Below are 26,849 nucleotides of genomic sequence, written 5' to 3'. Positions count from 1 at the left end.
CAGCTTCATTTCTTCCCATATTCCAAACCAAAACAGATTCCAGGGGCTGGCTAGGAACAGGAATTCACAACACAGCCCTGTTGTCTCCAGGGTATTCTATTTTGTACGCTGTCCAAACATCAGAAAATTAGTAGCATCTGATGGCTAGGGGCATGGGAAAAACCTGTGCCTCACATGCACATATATATGTGAAGGTAATGTTCAAATTGTTACTCATTCATCGACAGTGCAGAAGCATTATTATCCCAGAACAACTTAGTTTATAAACAATAATGTACAGTCTGTCTTGATAAACTAATCAGTAAGGTGTAGCTATTCCTTAGTGGGCAAACGGACCGGTTAGAGAAGGGAATGCCAGACTTGGCAATTTGCAATGTGGACTCCCAGAATAATTCACCATGCAAGACTAAATGGATGTGGCCACAAACATTATAATGCCCATGCTATCACAAAATGAGAGCACAGTTACACAGCCATGCAACAGGTATGCATTAGGAGGGACACCTTTTAATTGTAGTGACCAAAATAGACGCTCAGACTCAGGTGAACTCTATAATGAAAAGAAACTCAGGGCAACAGAAAACTACATTGGAGCATATATATAAATAAGGAAAGATCCATTGATTTTTACCCATGGGGACATTCAAGATCACTGTTCCTGTCTCTGGGGGTGAGAGACTTCTATAAAAATAATATATCTGCTCTCCAGAACATACAGCTGGTTGCCAAAGTAACCTAGTTATATTTTCAAGGAAAGGTACATACATAAAACAATTAGTATCCTTCAGGGAGGTATGTAACAAACAGCAGGAAGGAGAAAGATGACAGGGAAGTCTTACCAAATTAATCTTTAAAAAAAAAAATAATCTCAAAGACATCCCTACAAGTATAGGTTTTGGGGGAATAAACCCCCACAAGCACAAAACAATATTAACAGTATTTACCATAAATAATCTATCTGTATGCTGTCCAGAAAAACCTCAGTCATTAGCCACTTAATTTGCAGCTAAAAGAACATGATTATCTATGAGTCACTGAAGTAAGATACACATGAATGCTGCTAGGGAGAAATGCTGTACGCTGGTAAGGGATCATGCCCATGAGTGGAGACGCCAGCTGCACTCATCATCTCATTTGCCGATGAAGCGATTAATGTGGTTAGAATTACCAGGGTGCAAACCAGAGGTGATCTCTTTCAGACTAAGGTTAGAATTACCAGGGTGCAAACCAGAGGTGATCTCTTTCAGACTAAGGTTAGAATTACCAGGGTGCAAACCAGAGGTGATCTCTCTCAGACTAAGGCCTGTGTGAGTGTGGGGGTGTATCTGCAAAGGAGGTTTGATCCCAGCCCAGGTGGTGGAGTCTCACTGCCAGACTGGTGCTTGGACTGAGAAGTTTCCTTAGCAATGCACAGGCTTAATTTGTAACTTTTCATCCCCCATTGCCAGCAAAGGGGTTTCAATTCTTCTGCCACGCTAGAACAGGCCTATTTCCTCTTCAGCTTTGCTATTTAGCATGGACAGCCCCATACACTTAGGGTTTTAAGCATGATAGATGCAAGAGGCTCAGGAAGCAGGCTGACTGGATCAACACAGCTCTCAGGCATCATCTCTGCACTGCAGGATGGAAGGCGTGCTTATAAGTGTTCAGCACCCATCCAGTGCTATTCACATTTGTTGTGCATTGATCTGCTGCTAACGTCAGACAATCAGTTCCTGCACATCCACAATCTTCATCCAGCTTTATTTACAGTTGTGGAGAACTGAGTTCCGTCATCTTCATGCTCTAGGCTCCAGCTACACAACAGCAACATGAGGAGAACTTAGAGCTTGGCTTAGAAAAGCTCCTCAAGTAATGAAACAAACTGGTTTTAATCAAAATTTTTCAACTTCTGTAATTTTTGAAAATGCGTCTGAGAATACACATCTGCTTAACGCTTTCAAGTAATTGCAAAAAGATATTTTTTCCCAAAAAGATTTCCTTACTAAGCACATTGTGACTCTAATAGCACAGCAAACTTTCTCAGAGATGCAGCAGACTTGTGACAGCAAGGCAGATCTCTTGCTGTTTGCTTTAGGTTTTCAATTACCCTCTTTCCTTCTGTTCAAAACTATTCTACGCAAGGCACCACCTCCTAATGACATTTAGGCTCTTATCTTCAGTTTTCTAGTGAGAGAAATTAAGAACGAAGGGGGCAGGGGCTTGAAGCCTTACAAAAACTTGCTATACATTACTACTCCAAAATACATCCATATCAAAATAAAATTTGATACTGCGATTCCAAGACTGCAATTTATTTTGGGGTTGTTGCTATTTCAGAACACCACCAAAGGGTTTGAATCTTCATGGAAACAGAGCTAAATACCATTTTCTCCTTCACCTTCTCCTAATATTGTCGTATCAAGTATCTAATGACAAAGTAATCTTGCTGTAGTTTCTCTCACAGATTTCTAGCTATCCAAAAAAGAGAGTGGTTACAAGTTAAAGTACCAAATGAAGAATCAGAAGATCTGCACATGGTAAGCAAAATTCCATTTTTCTGTGAACTATTACCTTCTTCATACCATAAGCTTATACTGGTAATCACTTCATCTGAAATAAGATGATGAGTGCAGCTGGCATCTCAACAAAAATCAATAAGAACCTATAACAATTTATTTCAGATTTTATTTAAAATATATATTCTTCTGTTTGCTAACATTTTACATCTCTTTGGAAATAAACTAAATGTAAAAAAATACATCAGCAACACCACAAGAAAATGAAAAGAAACAAAAGTGCCAAGTCTCAAAGTTTTCAGTCTGCCACATCTGTTTTTATTACAACCATACACACTGCTTCCTTTGACAGGAGCATTTTTTCACTGCCATACCAGTTGTTAGGCGTAGTATTACATGGGCTTGATCCTCAGCCTGCAGTATTGACTGACTGTAGAGACAGCATTCTTTTCTAACATGTAAAGAAAATTCAGCTGTTGCTTAGCCTGGCTCCAAACCCACGTCATCATATGCATCTTCACAAGATACGCTTGGTGAGGAAAGCAGCTCCCCTCACAAAACATAACTACACCTAAGACATGGTGCAGGCTTAGATGCTGCATTAAGAACTCTGTGTAAAACTCTCTGGAGACAGCTCTGTAATTAATTGTCAGCAAATTGATGTGTGGCCACAGCCCTGATACCTATGAGACTCTGCTGGTTAATAAAACTATTAATTCCTTCTTTCAGTAAAAATGCTACATATTAAAGGTAATCAAATGAAGATGCCGGGACATGAAGCAGTGGGGAGCTATATTAACAACAGTAACTCACAAAATAAAAGACACACAATAATAAAAGCAAACTATAGGTCTACTGTCTTACTGAACAGCCTTACAATTCATCTGTGTGAGAACAGCTGTGTTCCTTCCTTTCACTGTGCCAAGTAAGGGGACAAGAAAGTCATGTAGTTTCAACTTCATAAGATTCAAACAAAATCCCCAAAAATAAAATAATCAAAAACCCCCACCAAAATTACCTCCTTAACATACCCTGAGGGAAGACAGCAGGAATGTTTGAGCCCTGTAGTATTCTCCATGTGTAGTGCTCAAAAGAGGTAAAATATGGCCTTTAAAAAAAAGTAGGTAGCCTATTATTTACCTGTATGTTTGTAATTTTCTTTTTTCATTTTAACCCCTCACTCTGCTGGATTGCTAAATGTCAGGCTGGTTCACAGTTGTTCTCATTGCATAGTGTCTGATGTTGAAAATGACCAGTGAGATAGCCTAAAAAGATTATCTTCTACAGAAAACACAATGCAAACCACTGACTAATCTCTCCAGTATACCAGAGGTGACCTTTCAGCAAAACAAAACCCACACATCTCAAAGGAAAGGAGACGAAAATGTACTTCAAAGACAAGGCAAAGAAGAGTAAGACACGCTTTTAATCAAAGGAGAAAATAGATTTCTGCAATCTGGAACAGTCACTTTTAGTCCAGTAGTGATTAAATTTGCTAGTAGGAAAATGCTTGATAAATGCTAAATAATCTGCATTCAAGCTGTAGTTAAAAGGAGATGTTCCAGCATAAGGAAGACTTGCTTGAAAAGACAGAAATTCTGGATTAATACCTAAATTAGAAGTCCAAATAAAAGACAATGATTAACTCCTCAGAGGATTTTGAGGCAGTCATTCTGACCAATAATTCAGATTGCTTTAATACCGCAACATAACAAAGTAGAACTTCACAAGGAATTTTATAAAATGTAATATGGGTTTTTTTCCCATAAATGACAGAGTCCAGAAATAATAAGACCTCAGAGGTCAAGGATCATGTCAGAAGACGAGCTTCAAGGAATCCATCTCCCACAAACATCCTGCATTTGTTTACTTGTGTATTTTGGAGGAATAACCTTTACTCCTAAACTTCTCCAAAAAATGTACCTCAGCCATGAAAACTCTGGTGGTATAGACCAACACCCTTCTAAAAATACAGGGTAAAAAACACCATAGTGACTGTAGCTGTTGTCATTGCCTAGATGTTATTTCAAAGTAAAATTTTTAAATGCAAATACATTTTTTTGTGTAGTTTCTTCAATATCAAAACCAAGATAATTTCCTCCCCAAGACAGTGGCTCATAATTATTACTCTAAATTTACAACTCTGCCGTTTGCATTTTGAAGATTTTAAAGGGGAGACATTCATGATTTTTGCAAAGGAGTAAGACCCAAACCAGAAAATTTAATCCTTGTACTATAAATACACTCTAATTTCCAGCAGAAGTTTCTTCAAGGGTGAACAATGGCTATTTACATGCACCAATAATATATTTGAAACTGCCTTGATTTTGATATGCTGACACATGTAAAGACATAGCCAGCTTCTTCAGAGATAAAATTTTAAATTATTTTCATTCATTTGTACAAAGAAATAATAAGTTAGGATTAAGAGGACACAAAAAAAATGATAAAAACAACAACAATCACCCAAAACCAACAACAACCAAAAAAACCCCCAAAAACTTTTATTTGTCTCTTCAGAGATAGCCCTTGGTAGATTACAGATCTGAATCTTGAATTACCTAGGTATTGCAGCTCTTCATCTCAAAGCTGAGAACAGTGCTAGTCCACTTCACTTTTTAAAGCAGATAATTCAGAATTCTACAAACAATCCTCAGCTTCTCAGGTATGAGGAATTCTCATCTTTAAGAAATGCTAACACCAAATTCTTCCTAACTCATCACAATGAAATTTGACACACCTTCAGTCTCTCAGAAATCAATCTTAAAAGCAAGAGAATTCCAGATTGAAGTTTTAGCTTGTTTTGAACATTGGAACAAGACTGAAGTAAATTTTTAAAATGCTTCTTTATAACACAGCAGTTTTATATTCCACATAATAGGCAAAAACCACTCTGAAAATATGGCTGATAATAATAACTAAAGTGTCCATAACTGGACTAGAAAAATTATTTGCCACAGCAGGTAAGGATGAAACAATGAAGAAAAGCATTCTTAAGCTTTTGTTTGTTTTCAGCAAAGCACCTCAGGTCAGTCTGCCAGTCATGCTGCATGGCCTGCTGTGTGGGATTTTGCACTGCTGCTGCATTTAGGAGAATTTCAGCATTTTCAGGGCCTGCAGAAGAACCTGATTCTTGAGTCAAATCTCACCACAGACCATGCATTTCAAAATTTCCAAAAATAAGTACATTTATAACTAATGTGTTCAAAAGGAGCAGATTACTTTAGCCTTCCATTAATTCAATGTTTTTCTATTTATGTAACTTCTGTTTCCACATATGAGGATTAAAAACAAGTCCACTGGGAAATGTCTTACAACATGAAAGTATTACCACAATTATTTGTACAGGCACATTCAGAGATGTATTTAACAACTGCCACTTGAAACACAAAGGTTCAGCTAATGCAGCAAAGAGTGAAAAAAGTCAAGAGCTATCATGCTTTGAGTTATTAAAAATGTTTGCAGTTAATATATTATTGGCCTAACAACAGAGAGCTGTTCCATTTCTGTTTAGTCATTATCATTCTGCACAAGAAGCACCAACTCTGTGACTACTATAACCTCTAAAAATTTGCTTGCTTTTTGTCTTCCAAATAATCTCTACACTTTTGCAATTATGAGGTGACTTTACCTTCACAGAGAAAGATACACAAGGAAAGAGACAGAAGGAATTCCCTAGGCAATTTTTCATTAAGTGCTCTACAGTCTGGGCTAAACGTTAGAAAAGATCAACCGCAAAAAGTGACAGTAAAAAAAGTTGAAAAGTTCTCTAACAGAGCAGCTGCAAACCACAAAAAGCTGCAAGCAAATACACAAGAGAAAGGGAGACTTGAGAGACTGTTGTATCCACTCAAAGCCGTCTCACCTTGTCTGCAAAATAAGGGAGATTTTCATGTCAGCAGGCACAGAGGGCACAAAAGACAATCATAATTTGGTATTTTACATATGTATTTTTACATTCCAGTACCACTGAACTCAGGTTGCTGTCCATGATCACTCCAGAACTGAGGTCCACCCCACTGGAAAAAGAGCACTAATCACTTAATAGTCATCATCAGTTTATTTTGTCTTTGACGCAAATTCTTTTCTTTGCAGAGTTTAAACTCAGGGTAAAACTCCATTTCAATTTTATTCCTGGCCAACACCACTTCTGCAAATACAAGTTTACTATACATTTTTTACTTCAAGCTTTCATTTTGCAAACATTCCATGAATAACAGTTCCTTGAAAGAAGACACAACAAAAAAAAAAGATTTTGCACATATACAAAAATTCATAAAAATGAACACCAGTAACATATTATCCAGGCCAAGAGCATCCACAAAACTATTTTAACAATTGCTGACTCTAGTCCTGACTCTTTTTGCCCAAAAAGAAAGGTTATTCAGGCTGCTCTTAAACCCTTCATGATATCTTCAGTGTGCCCCACATAACGATTTAATTACGATGCAAGGGTGAAATTCCCTAGAACAGCTTGAGTTCACATAGAGAGCAAACATTTTAAATAGTCTAATTTCAACATAACTGTGAGTGATTATTTAGAGAACTTGAAAACTTTTTAGATCACGAGCTAGGTACCAACAACAGTAAGGACCAACAGACACCTTACTGTCCATACACAGCACAGAATGTTGGAGGAGTTCACGTCAAACCAGTCACTACCAGCTGTAAGAAGCCTCCAAACTCTTTCTGGAAAGTTACATGACAAATTCCAAGCACAGAGATTTTGGAATCAGCCTCAAGTTTAACAAATCCAACCCCCCTGTCCAAGCGGGGTCAACCACAGCAGGCTGCATCCACTTGGGTGTTACAACACCCAAGGACAAAGACTTCAGAACCTCCTCCAAGCACTGCACCAGTGGCTGACCACCCTCACAGTAAAAAAAATCCCAACTATCCCTGTCCAGCAATTCCAAATAAAAATTATTTTTCATTCATGCCTAGGAAAAAAATCCCAGGACTGTGAGGCCCAATTAGGCAGCAGCAGAGAAAACGAAGATGTCAGGCACTGAAGCACACAAGCAGGGATACCTAAAATGGCTCTTCAGCAAACTTTGTGGTACACACAATTTCTTTTCTAAGTAGATATAAAATTTAATACTTTAATGCTACTACACTTTGCATTTTGATGAAAAAAGCACTGTTTCTAGAAGAAACAGTGTAGTTTTAAAAGATTTATGAAGGTGCAGAGAAGACCAAGGTCCATTGCTGAAAACCTGCAAACACTGCATACCTTTTAAGCTTCCCTGACAACAGCACAGTTAAGGAGTTAGGACAAAAATAATCTCTTGCATTCTGAAGAGTTAAAATGTCAGCTTCCTGAGAGGCACAGAAAGGGTAGTAGGCAGCAGCAGGGCCAGGACTGCCATCCAAATCACAGTTGTGATGGGTAAGGAAGTCTTGCAGATCTCTCCCTAACAAAGGAACACCTCATCCTTGTTTGTCTCTCTGAGTACAAATATCTCAATAATGACCAATACAATATTCTCAATAAGGATCTAATAAATGATGCACACACATTTGTGTATGCACAAACGGCAAGTCAAATCTCCTGCTGAGATCTACCACACCCACGTGGGAGTCATCCTAGGGAATTTCTGAAGAGCCTCATTTGAGAAAATCAGGTTCAAATATTGAACTGGAGAGAGCAATAGACTGGCACAGCAAATAGGAGAAAGTATGCACAATAGGAGGTATATTTTTGGGCAAAAGCAGGAAGAGAAAAATAATGATGAAAAAACAGCAGCAGCATGTGCCAAAAATAACTTCTCTCTCATGCAATGATCTTTAATCCTACTTTCCTATGAACTAGTTTAAAAATACTCTTGTATTTAAAAATACAAGTTTTCCATTTCATCAGAATAACTGAAAAATTAATGTCACATTCCCCAGAATGCCTAATAATTCAGAAGTCAAGCACAATGCTTGTGAAAATACTGAAGGACAAATTAAGGTATCCACTAGTTCTTCTTTGTGTTTTTTTAATACCTAAGTGAGAAAAAAATTGAGAAATCTCAATTCTGAGAGAATTGCATTAAATCTCTACCTATATCTATAAATTCTTTAGTAATTTTGGAGCCCTTTTCCATATATAGCTTTCAATCAGCCTTACAAATTACCATTATATTACTGATAGCTATGAAAGTTTTACATCAGAAACCAGAAATAGTTCAGGCAAAGCAGCATGGAATGAGGTGGATGAACCCATGCTAAGACTGAGCTCTTGTCATTAATCTGTTTCTAGCACTCTGCCTCACTGGGATACTGAACTGGAGCCCCTCTCCACAGAAAACATAACTATTTTCAGCACAGACACAGCCATGCCTCTGAAAGTTTGGAAAAAAGGAATTTTGCAAGCATGAGACAGCAATTGCAAAGTCTGTAAGAAAAACATGCCATAGACACCAAAGCAGCATTTTCAATATCAAGAAAAATACCTGATTTTACTAAGAAGTCTACCAATTTTATTTATTGAAGGTTTGAAAAAGAAATGTCCTACCTAGTCTCATCCTTCTTTTTTTTCCATGGACTTATAAATGCAGCAGTTTTGTAACTGACAAGATTTCAGCATTTGTACATTTCTGACAGAATTTAATCCTATTATCTGCTGCATCACTCAAGAGCTAAGATGATAAACCCCTGTCTCTCAGAATGGCTAAATTCCAAAAAACCCTTTCAACTGTTAAACAGCTTTTAAAATTCAGGCATGTACAAATTCCTCTCTAAACAGATTAGCCACAGCTATTCAAAATTTATCTCTAGATAAGTGTTTATATCAAAACATGTGAAAGTCATTGTGAGAATCTTTAGGCTATGAGATTTATAAGCTTCCCTTACTCACAGCCCTTATTTATACATATTTGTATTTACAAGGTCATCAACCACTTTCTCCCAGTAGTTCAAATACAATTTTTTTTTTTCACAAAAGCTTCTGGAAACAGAAAATACTCCAATTTCATGGAGCAGAATGGAAGAAAATTGCCTGAAACTCAGTTTGCACCTGGGTTTAATACTGATACTCAAAACACCCTCAAGTTTCTTACTACTTGCATCAGCACATCAGCAGATTCCTGTAAATCCATCACACTGGAATATACTCAGACAGTAATGATTTGCTCCCTCATGCTGGCTCATCCTCTGCTCTGACCCTGCATTTAACGAGCCCACCATGGGGACTAACTGTTACACAGCACCTTGTAATATGGAATTTTAATCTCTAACACCTACACAGAAATTGAATTTACACAAGTCAAAGCTGGTTAATGAAAATCATTAAGTATCAATGGATGCTGACAAGTTGGAAATACTTCTGCGACTACTTCTATTAGGAATTGCTGCTTACTGACTCAGAAACAAATTAGATAACAAAAATGAGTAATGCTACACAAGACGTAATGGGTTTTCAGCAACAAAAAAATTCATATTTATGGACTACACAGAAAAGCTATATATATACATATAACTCTCTATACAGATAATTTCATTAAGAACTCTAACTGTAAAGTATATATTATTATAAACAGAATTTTCAGTTTCTCTTAATATGCAAAAAGCACAGACAGCACTAACTGCTCACATATCTTCCCAAGTTTCATGTTTGGAATTTTTGAGTCCTTGCATAGTAAGCCCTACAATTAGTATAGATTAATATTTAAGGACTGTGACAGCATCCTGCTTCTCCAGCTGCAGTGCAAATGAAGACAATCCCTTCCTTAAAAGGGGCTGAAGGATAGATTTGTAGAATTACAGTGCCTACAGGTACAAATTTAAAAATTTCCTAAAATTTAAAAAGTTACTAAGAAGAAAGTGCATTTAAGGCATCTTAATGCTGCAAAAGTCTCAAAGCAGCCAGAAGTCAAACCAGTAGCTCCCAGAGGAAAACAAGAGCATTCTTTCCAATCATGTGGTAGCTTTTCTACATCCTGAATCTTTTCTGCTGAATTTAAATTGCCTTTTCTTTACTATTTGTTATTGTGATGTAAAGTACCTAAGATACATCAGTAAAACTAAGAGGGGAAAAAAACAGACCTGACTAGCTGGTTTGGTGAAGATGGAATTTGTGCGGGACCAGAACAAACTCAAGCAAAATTCAGGAAACTGTTACAACAAAAGAGCAAAACGAACAAATAAAATTTAAAACTCACAAACCCAGCCTTTATTTTATATTATTGCTGCTATTGTTTCTAACATGGCAAACACAACTTTTTTTGAGGGAGAAATATCCCTGAGCAATATGTGACACTGAGTTTGATTCACAGGGAGATGATCACTTTTTAGATTTACTCAAAAGTGCGATGATGACTTTTTTTACAATTTTATTTGGCTAACACAACAAAGCATCATTTATTCACCAACTCATAACTTGATGAAGCAGAAGGATAACCAAATGGGCAAATTCTACTGGAATCAAGACTGGCTTCAAGTTTGTGGTAAGGATAAAACCAGTATTTCTGCTTATCATTCTTCCAGGAACAGCTGCTGCTGAAAAAGCTCCAGATTATGTTTCAGAATTGGAAAAATCATTTAGTCATGCTCCTTGAGCAGCATCAATATACCATTTATTTTCAGTGGGCAGAGTTAAATCTGCTTCAAGACCTTTTCCAAAGGGATGGCATCACAATATCACTTGGGGAAAAATACGATCATGGAGAACAAAAACTTCAGCATTTACAGGTAGACTGCTTTTGTATCAATTTGGTGAAAAGAATAAACAAATCACCTAGAAATTTTTAATTTTAATTCTTTCAAATACTTGCTCAAGTTTTCTGTGATTTGTGCACTATTTAGTGAGATTTTGTAAAAACATTGTCATAAGATTTACATTACTCTACACTTTGAAAAGCACCTGGAGGTCATTCAACAATAGAACAGTCCATCAAAATTCATGGATCTAATATATTTGCAAAAAAAAAAAAAAAGGGCACGTTTGAAAATGTCAGACAGGTGCTGTCATAAAAATTACCACCTGAATATGCTAAAATATGTGCAGAGACATTTCTTCTATACAGCTATTTTGGTTACTATTACCATACTACAGCCATCATATCCCTTGCACTCTCTTCGCAAATCCAAGCAATTAGACAAACGCAAAACCACTAAAATTGTGTTGGTTACTGAGAGAGTAACTAACAAACTTATTTTCTCTTTTCCTCTTATTTATTTCTCCCTATTAACACCATGTTCATTACCTAGTTTGTGTTTGAGCACCTTGACCACTAACTATGCATTCTACCCTGTTCCCTCATTTTCCTAATTGTTGCAATTTTCTTGTGCTGCTTTGCCAGTTCACTACCAAATACCCTTATAAAAGTACAAGCTCTTGAAAACCTCACAATAGTGTTCAAAATGCACAATGTAATTTATCTCCCATAACTATAACCTTGTACATCAGCTGGGCTCACATACTACACATTGATGTAGCACAGCCACTTTGAAGTCAGGAATCCACAACATATTTATTTAGATCTGGGACTCAAGGGCTGGGATATTTTGGAGAAGCAACCAAGAAGAGCAGCTTCAAAATAAACATATATGTAAGATCTAAAACCTCACACTTCAAAGTCATGGGAAAGATTTTTATCAGTTTCACTGGTTTGTTATTCAGGCCCAGTATTGGGGTTCATTCCTTTTGCCCTGCTCCTCCTCTCTACTCATCACCCTGCACAGGCTGTCACATCCTCCCTCCCAATGCTTCATGGAACTGCATACAGAACACAGGTTTATTCTTTGCTTTAACCTCAGGGAAAAAGAAAAAAGATAGCACTTTATTACACTTTCAAATAAAATAAGAGAAGGCAATATTTAGACATTATATGAAAGGAATGCTTTCCAGAGTATTATGGACATAGGATGCTGCAAGGTAACTACCATAACAAAATACAAAACTCTAGGAAGAATTTTAGTATCATTATTTCAAGCTTCAGTTATCAGAACTTCCAACACTGAACAGCAGCACTTTGTTATAATGTCCCCAAATAAAACTCATGTATTTGGCAGCACTCAAATATAATTTAAAAGCTATATGTTGTTTTAGTTACTGGAGTTCCACTTCTGAATGTTATTCATTGACCAACAAGTGACAAGAGACTTAAACTACAATTATGAGATGTTACAATTTTTTAAATGTATTTCAACACATTTGTATATCAAATGATAGAAGCAAATGCCTATTTGCATATATATGTGTAAGCATGCTACTTAACTAATACAATAATATTGATTACATAACAAATACGAATATGAACAATATGACAGTGCTGGTGACCAGGGCTGCTGGAGCTGGAAAGTGTTGGCATGGGAACGCTGATATTGCAGTCAGAAGGATAACTGCTAAGAATTTCATTGACTGTTCAGTCACTGAAGGTGGATTCCCCTAATGCAAATGTGTTATGCTTAAATATTTAGTACTGTTTAAGATTCAAGACACTAAGAATCACCGTTATACAACTGCCTGTGTTGCCAAATATTCCTGACTTAGGACTCTGGACAGGACTATCAGCCAAAATCAAGCGGTTTATGCTGGTACTCCTAATTGTTACTTGAGCAGCAGCAGGATCCAGTGTATAAAATCACAACTCAATCAATATTGCTGCAGAACAAACCACAGAACATAAATGCCAACTAGGAACAGCCCAATGCAAAACACAAACACTGACCCTGAGTGAACAGAGATCCATCCCGCACAAGCCCAAACAACTCTTTACTTTGTTTTTACACTTCTGCCTGCTGGGGCACATTTATCACTGAAAGCAACTTTTCCTGAAGCACTGCTCATCTAATTTGCAGTCAGTGCCTGTAGCACCTTCCTCCCTCCCCTACCCTACACCTGAGTCATTCTGAGAGTTTGTTATTGCTGGAATGCTGCAATTACTGGCTCTGCAGTCACATCACCTATAAAATGTAAATAGAAATGCACAGAAAAGTTAAACCTGCTCTTAACGATTAAATAACATGGTGATTTCCCACCAACAGAGAATGAGGCCTTTGTTCCATGCAACATTTAACAATTTCTGCAGAAATAGTCTATACAGAAAAAACCCCATAACCTACTCGACAAAATTTTTTGCAATGCCATAACTACCTAATTTTTAAAAGACATAGAGATAAAAAATACACAGATAAAATGTAAGGTATTCTAAAAATAGCTGTATCAAATAGAACTGTGTCTGCCTCAAAGGGCACAGTTTTAAGGTGTCAGCTTTTCAATCAGTGTAGCTGCAGCAAAACACAAGCTGAGTGTAACCCAGTTCCAAGGACAAGGCCAGGAAAGAAGCCCCCAAAATGCAAGGAGCAAAAACAGAACCACAGGAGCCACATCACTCATGTTTGCTGCGTTTGGAGTTTCTGAAGGACAGTTGTTTGTATACTATTTCAATTCTCCAAATAGAGCAGTCTAATTGATACTTATATAATATTCTGCTCACAGTTATCTGTATTTCCCTCTCCCTCTTGCACTTAAATGTTTTTTGCAACAGATGCTATAAAAGTTTTTATACCAGAGTGAATTTTAACAGATACTGAATAACACTGAGTAAAAGTCTTAGTGTACTGCTACCCAACATCAGATATATATTCACAGGTCATATGGATGTAAATGTTGTAACAAATTTGACAAGTTTTAGTTCAAGTTTAGAATTTGAAAAGTCACTATTTGTGACTGTGTTCTTTTCCCATACACAGGAGCAGGGAGTAATCACAGGATCATTTCAGTTGGCAAAGACCCGAGGCGAGTGGAGCCACTAACCAATGTTCTTATTTCCCACACAGAATTTCTGTGTTCAGTGCTTCTACAGCAAATAATTATTTCACTTACTATTTCAAAGGCTTCAAAGCTTTTGCACTGAAAGAATAGCGAAAAGTAGCCAAGCTTGCTTTGCACAGTTTGAGCTGACATATTGTGCTCCTTGGTCTTGTACTACAAATATACCATTATTCAATTAGATTGCTTGACTTACTGAGCAATCTCAATTATTTTGTACTTCTAAATGGAAGGGGAAGCTTGAGCTGATAGAATCCATCCCAAAACAATTCTGCTACATGCTATAACAATATATAATTCTCATATACAATTTTAAAGTACACTAAGTATTACTAAGTATAAAATGGCAAAGTCAGGTAAATATTTACATTGCCTCCACACTACCAAATAACATCACATTTAGATTAAAGTTTGTTCTAAAGCAACAGTCCTTTTATCTGGATATTGTTTCAAAAACTTCAAATTAAATGTCTTTTTCCAACTAAGTAGTATTTCAAAAGCTACATTCACAAAGCTATTGGGCAGATTTTCACCCTGGTGGAGCAGCATAGCACTCGAGAATTCAATAACCTTTAGCCATTCCAACCAATTAAGAATCTAAAATCAGTGTTTCAAAAGGCACACACAGGCACTTCTCCCATCTAGACCTTCAATTTTTTAAAAAGGTCACATGCTACACTGTATAGCACTATATACATAAAAACTTTTCACACACAGGCCATTATAATTTCAAAAATTCAAAATTGTATCTTACCAAGACTGAACTCCAGCTTTGGCTCATTTGCAATTCTCTGAATACCTTAAAAGGTCAAGAAAAAAAATATTAGAGATAAAAGGCAAGACATGGAAATCAAATTAATACACAGCAAAACTTTGACATGCCTATAACTACTGCCATTGCCACTGAAGTAACATTCTATGTTAGAAACTCATGGTCAAAGCAAACTTGGATGAAATACCTGCCTGAAAAAAGGCTACTTTTGAAGAAGACTTCCTTCTTAATGGAAACTTTCTGCTGCTGGGAAAGGAAACTAGGGTAAAAAAACAGGTTTTCCTGGCTGTGTTACTCGTAAGATTTCCAGTCACAGTGGCTGACTATATATGAGTTGGGAAAATATTAAGTCTTATAAGTAATTTTTAAGTAGGTATGTCATCACATTAAATCAAACTCCATGTTTAGTGAAAGTAGGTAGATCAGGTTAATAGAGTAAAATATAAACACATTATTGATCCACAAATTGTATAGCAATGAGCCCAACTTCTTTTGTTGGAGAATAAACACATTAATTCCTCTTCTTACAAAACTGGGACAGGAACAGTTTAATCCATTGTGGAATTATGTTCTATTGCAAAGGGCAATATTTTCTTATGCTAAAATAAAGGAGTGAATCACAGAGATGCAACAACAGAAAAGTAGGAAGCAAGGAGGGATAGGTGAATAACACTTTGGTGTTTACCTGACGCACAAACTAATTGGATCACAACTAGTTTCAATGAACTTGTACAAGTTAAACTCTCTTTTTGACATTTTGTATTCTCTAGTAAGCATTATTCATTATTGGTCAGTATTGAAGCAATTGGTCTGATGGGAAAGATTATAGTTGGTATATGAACTCAAGTAAGATTTTTGCTTTAAAAAAATTGTAAAACCTACAAACAAAAAAAAAATCACCCCAAAACTATAGCTATGTCTGCTCCATAAACACATTATGCTGCTAAGTCTAGATTCACACTGTTCTCATTAGTGCAGCTATTCATTCACATCTGTGTGAGGAAAATTACAGCTGCAGAGCTTAGATAGGTCAAAAAGAAAACAAAAAGAGGATTTCTTTTTGTTTGTTGGTTTTCTTGTTTTTAATGGAGCTTTAATAAATTTGAGTTGAACTCTGCCATATTGGCCTGAAACACCTTCATGAATGCTGGCTATAGCATTAAGTGACTGGGCAACTGAAATACAGCCTTCTGACTGCAGTGCACCACCAAATACAACTCAGCAGGTACTTGCATTCAAATCCTCAGACTGCTTTTACATCACATAGAACAGACCTGTGATAGTAGTTCAAGTATCACTAAAGGTTTGTACATTCATCAACATTATCAGACTATATTTTAAACAGTAATCCATGTAGGACATAAAAGAGGAAAAAAATGCTTTTATTCTTATTAGAAGAAAATAGGTAAGAGAGAACCACTCGAAACACAGAAATCCCACATTTGTTCCCTTGAAGGTTATGTGCATAAACCAAAACATATTGGGGAAAAAATGGAAAGACAATTTTCATCAGTTTATTTCCTCTAAACTGCACTCTGACAGGCAAGAAGTTGAACAGCATTTTGTACCCTGCTTGTGACACTATCTGAACTGCCACAGAGACTGGGTCACTTTTATGGTACCATTCCATAAAATACATGCACTTACTGGTAAACTGGGGCTCTCCTAGACTGTCTAACTGGGATGAAGGGAAAAACTGTCGTGCTTCATCTGATGGTCTCTCCTCTTTGATTTCCATGACCAGCCTCCGGAGCTGCTGAATTTTATCCTGCCAATCTTCCGAGTTCACCTCTCCCAGTGCCACAGCACAAGATTCACAGCCCAGCTTTGAGGCAGCTTCGAGGCAAAGGTCCGGTTCTGCACTCAGAAAGCACGAAAGCAGCTCTTAGGGACTGTGCCTGGAAAAGGGGTGATGGAAATACTGATTTCACAAACAATCAAAACCACTACATACACACGTGTATTCATGGTCACAGAACCATGCAGCCCCATCTACCTCTGGGGTCAAATCCCAGCTCCTTCAGAACTGGTGCAGTGCTAAGCATATCCACAGAGTAGTTCCAGGATTGGTTAACTGATGGTTGAATTAGGTGGCAAAATCAACCCAAAATGGGAAATCCTTTTCCAGCACAGATTCTGCAGCCTACCAGGCAGCTCTCTGAGCAGCTAATTTGACAAAGAATTTGATTTAGGGCAGCAGACACAGTTCTCTCAGAGAGTGGGATTCACCAGAATTAATGTGTCCATCATCTCTTCTATTAAAGATCTCCATTATGCTCAGCCTCTCATTCATCCTTGCCAGAATACAATCAGGAACACATGCAGATAATTTAGCATGACATAACTCCCCTGTGAAGACTCAACAGGTTATATGTGGGAGCTTCAGACCTCACCATTATCCATGTGTCATTTGCTGTTCTGCCTCAAGTCTAATTGTTTAATGATCAAATTTTCTGAGAACAAAAGAAGAAGGGGGGGGGAAGACACTGAAGCTCCCAAGGAATCCAGGTAAGTAGCAAGGGCTGCTCATTTGATTAAGATTAGAGCAGGAAGAAAAAACACCTTGGAGACATTTAAAATTCTGTAGAATAGATAGCTTCACAGAGCCACAAATTCAATGTGGCATTTAGGGCTACACACACCGAGACGAGCAAACTGAGAAAGAAAGAAAATCAATTTTTTTTTAAACAAGTTACTAACTAATTTAGAAACAAAAAACTCTATAAAACACCTGTGCTATTGTATTAACAAGGATTGAGGTATTTCATTGGGCCTGAAAATCATTCTGAGCTAAATCAGCCATATATCATATCACTGGACAAAACAGAACACTGAAAGGTTTTCATACTTAGCTTGAAAATACAAACAACATAGAAAAGTTATTTTCCATACAATGTGAACTTAAATTTATTTTACTACCTTGAGTATCTAACCTTGGGCACTTGCACACATGTTATTCTAAACCTGTTTGCACTTCATAAACTGAGCATCTGCCAGTTACAATAACCTCTGTTTTTATGGTTATGGAGGGGATAAAAGATGAAACCTCAAGTCTGGAAGGCTCTAAAAACTGTGTACAAATCCCTGTGGAGGTCAGACAAGCTTTTTGTCTGGGGTGGATCTAAGGAAATACAACTGTGTGGCTGCAGATGCTGCTGAAAATGCTGGGTAACATTACATGTACCAGCTGGACCATAGATCTTATGAGGAAAGACTGGAAAGATAAACTGGAAACATCTGCTTCAGGGGCAGATAAAAAGCTAAAAAGGATTCAAACGCTTGCCTTTAACCCTGACTCAGAAAAAACACGTATTCAATTCTTGAGAGAAGAATATCCAAAATCTTAGAGATGTTTAGATGTTCATTAGAGCCTGTTTTCAGACAAGATCTTTGCTTGAGCGACCAAACCTCACCAAGATGAGCTCTGCTGTTTGACCAAGCTGACTGAAGAGACAGGAGAGTCAGCTGTAAGCTCTCCTGGGATCTGGTACTCCATGTGAACCACACTTTCATGAATAACCTTCAGAAAGAGCAGTATTTAGGAGAGCTAGTAACTTTTCTGTTGCCCTGATAAGGTCTACATCTGCAGAGTGCTCTACTTCCTCCTGTCATTGACATCAATGAGTCTGAAGTCAGTCATATTTCATAGCATTTTGGAGCTAATAGTGGAAAATTGAAAGGAAAGGTATGTAATAAACCAGCATCAAGATCAAAACTAACTAATGAACTTTATTTAAAAAAAAAAGAGACATAAAACAAGAACCAACCAAACAAAACTTTAAAAACTGAACAACCATAAAAAAAGAAACCACCCAGACACAAAAAAAGCCACCAAAATGCACACACACAAAAAACAAACCACAAAGTTAACATCTGCTTGTACCATTCAACCTTTAAAAGCACAGACAATTTTAATAAAAAGTTTGGAATCCAAAATTCCTTAGGTGAAAGAAAAGCTGTCAGAGAAACAAGTCAACACTTAACAGCCAAAATACAAATATACTAATGTGTTCTTTTCTTTTAGCCCATTATCTTTAAATGGAAATAGGAACAGTAATCTTGCCTTGAAATATCCTACCACTAGCTTGATAAAAAACATCTGCTTTAGGAGGAAATCTATGTTTTTCAATTCAGGAAATCATGTTATTTAGATTTACCTCTTAGCTGTAAAAATCAGACTGCCAAGCTCAAAAGGCACACTGAATCATCATTAATATGCATGGAACCAGAAATGGAGAGTGAAATGCAGTAGGAGTGGGCATAATTCTGATCTAGTGCTAGTTTTCAGATGCGGAAATTCATTCTAAACTATACTTCAGAAACCACAGTCTGCTATATTTAGTGCCTTGGAGTACTCTGACAGCTAAGTTTAACTCTGAAAAGCATATGAAAAACCTGGAAAGTACTCATCACTGCAAATGTAAAAAGTTTCATTCTGCAGTAAGAATGAAGGTATCAGTACGAAGATCCACCTTCAGGTACTGGAAGGTTTGTGTACCAAAAGTCATCTTGCCAGAGGAAACACAACATGAAAAACACACACTGGTAAAAAAGTCTGTTGCAATAAAGGAGCACACAGGTTTATTTATGTAAGAAAGATCATAATCTCTATGCTCTTTTCCTTCAAATAGTTGCTGACTATTATTTTAAATCAGCTGTATACAGTAGTCCCTAACAAGCTCAGACATTTAATTCCAAGTTAAAAGAGAAAGTTAAAGAGAAAAAAAATAATATGAATCTTTCTCAAAATGAAACTAATGGACCCACAAATGTAATGAAGGCCTCAAACAAATGGCAGACATATCAGAAGAGTTATATAAATAATTCAATAAAAATTGCTCCTCCATGTTTTATTAAAATATTAACATTTAAATAAGAGATATTAATCCATAACAATATAAATAATACACCTAAATGCAGTAGTATTTCATAGGTGGACAAAAGCACTTCATACTTTGCTGCTAACAAGTTATTGTAGAACACAAGCACCTATGCCATACTGTTACTGCTGAAAGGAGTTACCACTAGTAGTTTTGGAAAAACCCTTTGATTTTACATCTTATTCACTTGTTATTAACCTTTCTTTTAAAGAAGATTTTATTGGTTTATTTTACTAAACAGTTAAAGGTGACAGGAAGACTGACTCTCTTTGGCTTGCTATATTTTCCTTCATGAGAGTTTAAGCATGACAAATGTTGAACAAGACAGACGAAATTACTGGGATAATTCAAATTAGTAAAATGTACAAAGCCCATGGTCAATATCCACAATGAAAGCCTTGACTTTTTTAAAGGATCACTATTTTTCCCCCCATGCTAACGTGCAAAGTAAGAGAGTTCTAAAAGGTCAAAGGTTGTCTGTCTCTTTTCACACACAGCAGCAAAAAAGCAATTCTCAGCTCAGCTGCTCACTCAGCAGAGGAAAAGCGTTAAGAATATCAGTGAGTCACTGACACTGTAAAATATAAAGCACCATCACAGCTAACCACCATATGCTGTAACAAAAGTAGAATGAAAGCTTTGATACATAAATTATAACCGCAGGATATTTCTAATACAGACATCAGAGGCTTTTAATTCACAAAGCTGTCTGAATTCTATATGCTGATGCATTTCATGTTCAAATTAGTAGTGATGAAATCATCCCATGGTTACTCATGATGGCATGGTAATCTTTCTTTGCAAGTTACATTTTCAATCAAAGATAAAGAACTTAATTAAAATTTTTATCTTCAGTGATTATTTTTTTTTTAATTTTGCAATGTTGGAATAAACTTACATAAGTTACTATTATAAGCTCCATTTAAGTCCCTACAGAGCCTCACTAAGAGAGTATTTGAAATGAATACAGCATGACGCCCCAGGCTGACTACTGCAGTAGAACAGTTTCTTCTCGTACCTGTCACCTTCCACACTGCTTATACCCTTTCGTTAAATGCCACATCTATACTGGAAGCAATGCAAACCACACAAACGTTGATATCTCAAGATGCCTGAACAAATACACTGCAGCATTCACTGGAAATTCCAAGGGGGGGCCTTTGCAAAGCAGGGGACTGCTTTTGCTGAATGGAAACAGTTCGTATCTCTGGCTGTACCATCAGTCTGCCTTAAAAAGGCAGGATTCAGAGATCTTCTTGCTCTGCCTAGATCTGCAACAGAAACCTTTGCATATGCCTCACTTATTGCATCTCCAAAATAGGGAATGATCCTGACCTGTCTTTCTAAGCCACCACAATTAAAACAAAAGTCTCCAAGTTCAAGTGGCTTGCATACTACAAATGGCAAAAGGGAATGCTTGCTGTCTTAGGGGCATTCCAACATACAGGCCCCTTTTTTATTATTTTCCTGATTTGTGAAATTCATCTAATATGATTCAGATGACTGACCATGTAAGAAGATCTCTGTTTTCTTCCTTTGCTCCCTGCCACCCTCCTTGCCAGCCCTACCTAGATGTTCCAGCTCTTACCTCCCTAACTCTCACTAAGGGACCACACACAGTGAAGCAATACAGCCTTGCAGGAATCTCTCTTCCTGAATGACAGAAGAGATTTACAGATCAAGAGAAGGCAGTGCCTGCATGCTGTCTCTCACATCTGGTTTTTCCTTGGGGACATTCCCAATTTTGCATTGTGCAGCATCACGTGGAGGAAAGGAAGCAGAGTTTTACATGCACGAAGCTCTGTGCAACATAGTGGTCACCTTCAGACTGTTCCTGGGGTCAGTTTGAACACCAAGTCACAGAGCTCCTACTGCCCCATTTCAGGGAAGCACAACAGTGACCCAAAGACCACCCTGTCCTGCTAATGGTGAGCAGTTCCCAGGGCACATAAAGCCATCAGCCACATGCAGAGTCAAAGTTCATCTAACAAATCCTTCTCTTTCCTTCCACGGTCCACTTGGAAACCTTCCAAGCACTCGACTAGAAGCCCTGGCAGGATTATCTACTTTGTCTGACTTCTGTACAGCCCACCTGTTTCAGAGACCACAGTGCCCTGAGGTAATCAGCAGCTCCACAATCACTAGAGGTTGCAGGAACATGTCCTTATTTTTCCCTCCATGCTTACTCCACTGCTCCACATCATGTTCTCTTCCTCAATATCCCCGTCAGTCTCCATTTCTCACTTTTGCGGCTCCTAGGATTCAATCCACCAGTCAGAGACACATGGAGACAACAGGACAAAGGCTCTCTCCAATCCCCCTTCATAGTTCCAAATTGAAGCTTGCAAGATGAAGAAAATGTCCTTTTACCACAAGTTAAATCTCACAGCCTCTTTCTTGGAGCTTCTGCCATGTGCTGTGGCACAACTGTCCTCCATCAGTTCCACAAGAAATTTGACATTGTGAGCAGGTATGTCCTCCTAGCCTGCATTTCATCTGCATCCTTTAAAATCACAGATACACATTCTATAGCTTTATTTGGCTCCCAATAGCCAATGGATCTAATCTTATGACAACCCAACTAGCTTTTCATGGTCAAAACCCCTACTGATAAAAGGCCTCTCTTCCTAGTTCCTGAGTTTGGCTTTTCTACCCCCTTTTGTCTTCTGAATTTCATTCTACCCTACAGTACATGGACTATTATTTCACTTCTTTTAGTATTTTATCCTCATTCTGTACACTGTATATCATCTTCATTTGTCTTCAGTTTTGTTCTAATACCTCATAATAGTATGGCTTTCTATTTCCATCCAACAAATCATCAGCTAGGCTGTCATCTTGCTGTCCAGCATAGGAAAACTGCCAAGCCTGAAATACATTTCTCCTCTCCCTGTCTTGTCTTTTCCCCTATCTTGTTTGGTCATGCCCCAGGAATTCATCATCATTTGCTGGCTCTTTTTACCCAGAGTCTCCTGCACTGTCTCCTATGTCCCCCTTTAATATGTTTTTAGAGGATGCACAGAATGGCTCCTACTGAAACACCATCAACCTTCAAAGCTTGGTTTTGGAAGGTACAAGCTTATTTCTTCCTCCACACATATCCACAGGCTCCTTTTTCTCCACAGGCAGCCTGAAGTGTTCAAGCACTGGAACACCAGTGCCAGAAGGGAACTGACATAAGTGTATTAATACTCAAAAGCTGGGAATTCTATGAATGAACTGGACTCACTGAGGGCACAATTAGAAAGCCTCAGTTTGAGAGTCCATGGGAAACATTCAGCTCTTATAGTCAAGGAGAGCAATACTTCCAAACCCAGAAAGAAATCCTATTGGATGCAGTGCCTCAACACCAGGTACAAAATATATGACTTTGTTCCCTACAAAAGATAAAGGATTTGAGCTACTCCTCAGAATACCACCCCGATAAAGATAAATTTCACAATGAATATAATTTAAGTCACTGCCTTCTCAAACACGATCAACCACTATGAATCACTTCAGCAGGTGAGGACAAAAGTCAGTGTAATTAACGCAACACTTTCTTAGAAGCGAGCTGGAGATTTTGGCACATAAAAAGATGTTAGGAGCTTCTACTGAATTTAAATGTATCCATCAAGCCCACAAATGCAGCCTAACTTTTTTACCTCTGGTCTTAGACCATCACAGCTAACAGAAAAATGGCAAACTGTTCTAAGGACTTCAAAACTCTGCAGAGGTATCAGAAAGAATTCATGTCATAAAAAAAATTGTAATACAATGGTTAATTCAGCGGCTCCTGCAGAGAAAACTGTCAGCACTTTCTCCAAATAAAATCTTTCCCCTAAATAAGGATTCTGATTTATAAGAGATAGCTATGTTTTCTGCTGTTTTCAACAATTTTATGAATGAAGAATTGGTAAGAGGTAAGAAAACCAGAAAACTTGTCATTTAATAGGGAGTTTAGCAATGATTAGTTATTGAAGAATAAGATGCATTGACTATGCATCAACATAAACCCCATCTTGTACAAGGTATCTGACAAAACAGAATCTCAAACTTCTATTTATTGTCAGAGAAACATGATGACGTGGCTTTCACTTGATTTTACGACTTTCTTTGTAGGCATGAATTCAGAGACCACCAGTATTTAAGTGTGTGCATCCAACAGACAGCAGGATATATTCTAGTTAAATTTCTAGCAAAATTCCAGTGCCTAGGGTTTTTTATTTTCATTTTTGTTGGCAGAAATGAAAGTGACACACTGAACACGTTGAGATATGTCCTAATTACTGAGAACTACCGAAACATCTGTTTTACTCCTGAATTCCGCTACCCAGAAGCACTCCAGGATTACCATTCAGAGGCACCAGAACCCTGTGAAACAAAGATGGCAAAACATTAGGATTTGGAACCTGTCTGGGAAGCCCTTCTGTTTGGCTGTTCACACCTGAAGTGACACGGACACACAAAGCATAAAGGCACTAGGCAGATGGACAAAGGCATTCTTTAATTACTGATCTGCGCCATCCTGTTTCAGATCAATGAGTTACAAAATGAGTAAACTGTAAGAAAAGACCCTGCAGGAGACTTTAAAAAGTAACTTCAGAGGTTTTTTGTCATGCTTCCAGTATTCAAAAGTTTAGATGACACCTCATTCCTACGCAAGTTAGGCAAGCCCAGCTCATTCAAACTTTCATATTTTCTAACGAGGTTGAATCAAATGTCAGATTGTATTCAAAGACCAGGATATTTACAAGTGAACAAAATAGCACATAATTTTACAGAAGGCATTTCTCCTCCATTTTTATTTGAAAGGGATGGATTTATCAGCACTTGAAATTTCGAATATGGTCTGTGGCTATGAAATTCAAGTGACATTAAATGATATGGACCTATTGCTGAATGCAATAGGATTCAAGTCACCACTATAATTTTTCATGAGTGCTTTGCAGACAAGATGCAAACTCTTCTATTTATTAAGTGTGACTCATATTTCAGAAGAGTGAAGCTATCAATCACTCCCTCAGGATTAATATTTTTTCCCTTAAAACTCTTATTATCCATTTTTTGTCCTGAACATCTAGTAACAAATAACCCTTAGACTATGCACCCATACACACCCTTCATACCAGGTTCCCAATATGAATGTCAAGAGCTCATTCTCAACTTTAGAGAGATTCTGCAGGGATTAATGCAAATGCATGTTTTAGCACTCCTTCCTCAGGTAGCACTTTATTCCAAGTGATCCTAAAGATAAAATATTTTTCATGTTGTGCAGCAATTTTAAAAAAAATCCTGAACTTTAGATTTGACATATCTGCCACTTACTGAATGATTTCATAAAACAGTTCATATTTATAACACCTGCCTAATAGGCACAAGTTTTCTTGTCTACCCCTTTCTCTGTATCTATGCTGCTTTATTTGGCCCACCAGAACAAGACCCAAACTTTTTGCCAAGGGTTTCAGGTTAATTTTCAAATGGATGTCTTGATCCTGCTTTTCTCACAAAAGGACCTTTTACTTATAGTGATACAGTCTTTCACGACCAAAACTGTGACAATTCAATACAAGACTGAAAGGCTGACTAGAAACAGAACACATAACACTTCAGAAAGTCTAAAAAGGATTTCCTTGAAAACTCTCTATTTATTGTCTCTAACCTTTTACCACTTACTAAATGAGCACACCAAACCCAGTTATTAAACACAAATCAACACCCAAAGGAAACAAAAGGTTAAAATGAAACAGAAGAGTAGGAAAAGAGCACACAATGTTGTATTGAAACATACCAGAATTCAAGAGACAAGCTGTAGTACACTAAGAATAAACTGTCTTATCTAGAAACTATTTGTAAACTGATTTCTTTGAAAAATTATTCAGACTGGGCTGCTCTAAAGGGAACATATTGTCACACAGACAGAAAAACAGTGATTTTAATGCATGACCATGAGCAAGTTAAGGTTCAATAGCCATTATTGAGCCCTTCTGCATTTTCCTTCTTCAGTCATAAAAAGGCAGTTTACAGTTTCTGAAACAACTAAGTCAAATGCTGAAGTAGAGATAACAGCAATTAAGTTTCCCCAAAGATTTTTCAGCATAAAATTAAAGCACATTCATGACTACTATTAAAAGAAGAGTGCAGCTGAAAGCACTGGATTGAAGATGATGAAGCTGTACAGTGTTCTGGAAATGTCAATGTTTATTGCAACATAACTGCTTAGAAACCCTTTACAGAGCCAACTATAACCTTCATAGGGGCTTCATATTCCAACTTGAAGGTGTAATTACAGGTATAAAAAAGAGAAGAAAAAAACTAAGCCCTAGAAGTCATAGTTTTAGCACTGTTCTCAAACAGTAAATCAAAAACTTTCCAGACTACATAATAAGCGACTAAGGAAAATTTCAGCCATGGTACACCCTCCCTAAACCAAACACCAACTCCCCAAAAGAGCCACATACAACTCCTTTTTTCTTTATAGTAATCTTGTTTCCAAATCTGCTCCCATCTATGCAATGGCTTTCAGCTGTCTGTGAACACAAGGATGTATGTCCACAAAGCACTACAAACACACATGCACACATCCCCCTGCAAACAGGTACATGTATGATACTGACACGACGTTACACATTTGCTCCTCTGTGGTTTTAATAAGTTCTCCTGTGCTATGCTGCCAAATCCTTCCAGACAGACTTTTACAAGCAGTTTGCACACAGACACACTTAGTGAGCAGCAAAGTTTATGGTCTCAATCTAAAATAAATAGATCATTATTTCTCCTGCTTCCATTTACTAGTCTATTTTCCATCTAGAGCAAAACAGAAAAATGCTTCCCAAAAAAAAACCTCTTCAACTAACAGTTCTCTCATTTAGCAGCCTCATCAGTGCTCTGACATTTAGCCACCCTCAAAAAGGCATTTATTGTCTCATACACCATCTCACTGTAAGTTCTGTGCCCTAAAC

At 37.4% G+C, this 26,849-nt stretch overlaps 1 protein-coding gene across 15 annotated transcripts in view; it reads right to left on the bottom strand.

Annotated features, from left to right (window-relative positions):
* INPP4B (inositol polyphosphate-4-phosphatase type II B) overlaps positions 1-26,849 on the bottom strand; it is a 266,205-nt gene that overhangs the window by 172,998 nt on the left and 66,358 nt on the right. For 8 of the 15 annotated variants that reach the window (XR_012580530.1, XM_074541856.1, XM_014270698.3 and 5 more), the window contains 2 exons: positions 16,676-16,885; positions 15,011-15,055 (listed from right to left, as the gene is read on the bottom strand). The exons of 1 other annotated variant lie outside the window; for it this stretch is intronic. Coding sequence is in view for 12 of the 14 variants with exons in the window: in XM_074541856.1 (XP_074397957.1) it covers positions 15,011-15,055; positions 16,676-16,766 (136 nt within the window). In the remaining 2 variants the exon portion in view is untranslated. Of the gene's footprint in view, positions 1-15,010; positions 15,056-16,675; positions 16,927-24,177; positions 24,260-26,849 lie in introns of those variants that run through there. 6 more of the 15 variants (XM_026796517.2, XM_026796516.2, XM_074541857.1 and 3 more) reach the window with 3 other exon arrangements.

The sequence above is a fragment of the Zonotrichia albicollis genome, chromosome 5 (genome assembly GCF_047830755.1).
Source record: "Zonotrichia albicollis isolate bZonAlb1 chromosome 5, bZonAlb1.hap1, whole genome shotgun sequence".
NCBI classification, from domain to species: Eukaryota; Metazoa; Chordata; class Aves; order Passeriformes; family Passerellidae; genus Zonotrichia; species Zonotrichia albicollis.
The sequence above is the reverse complement of the archived record's forward strand: the minus strand, read 5'-3'. Positions and strand labels throughout refer to the sequence as shown.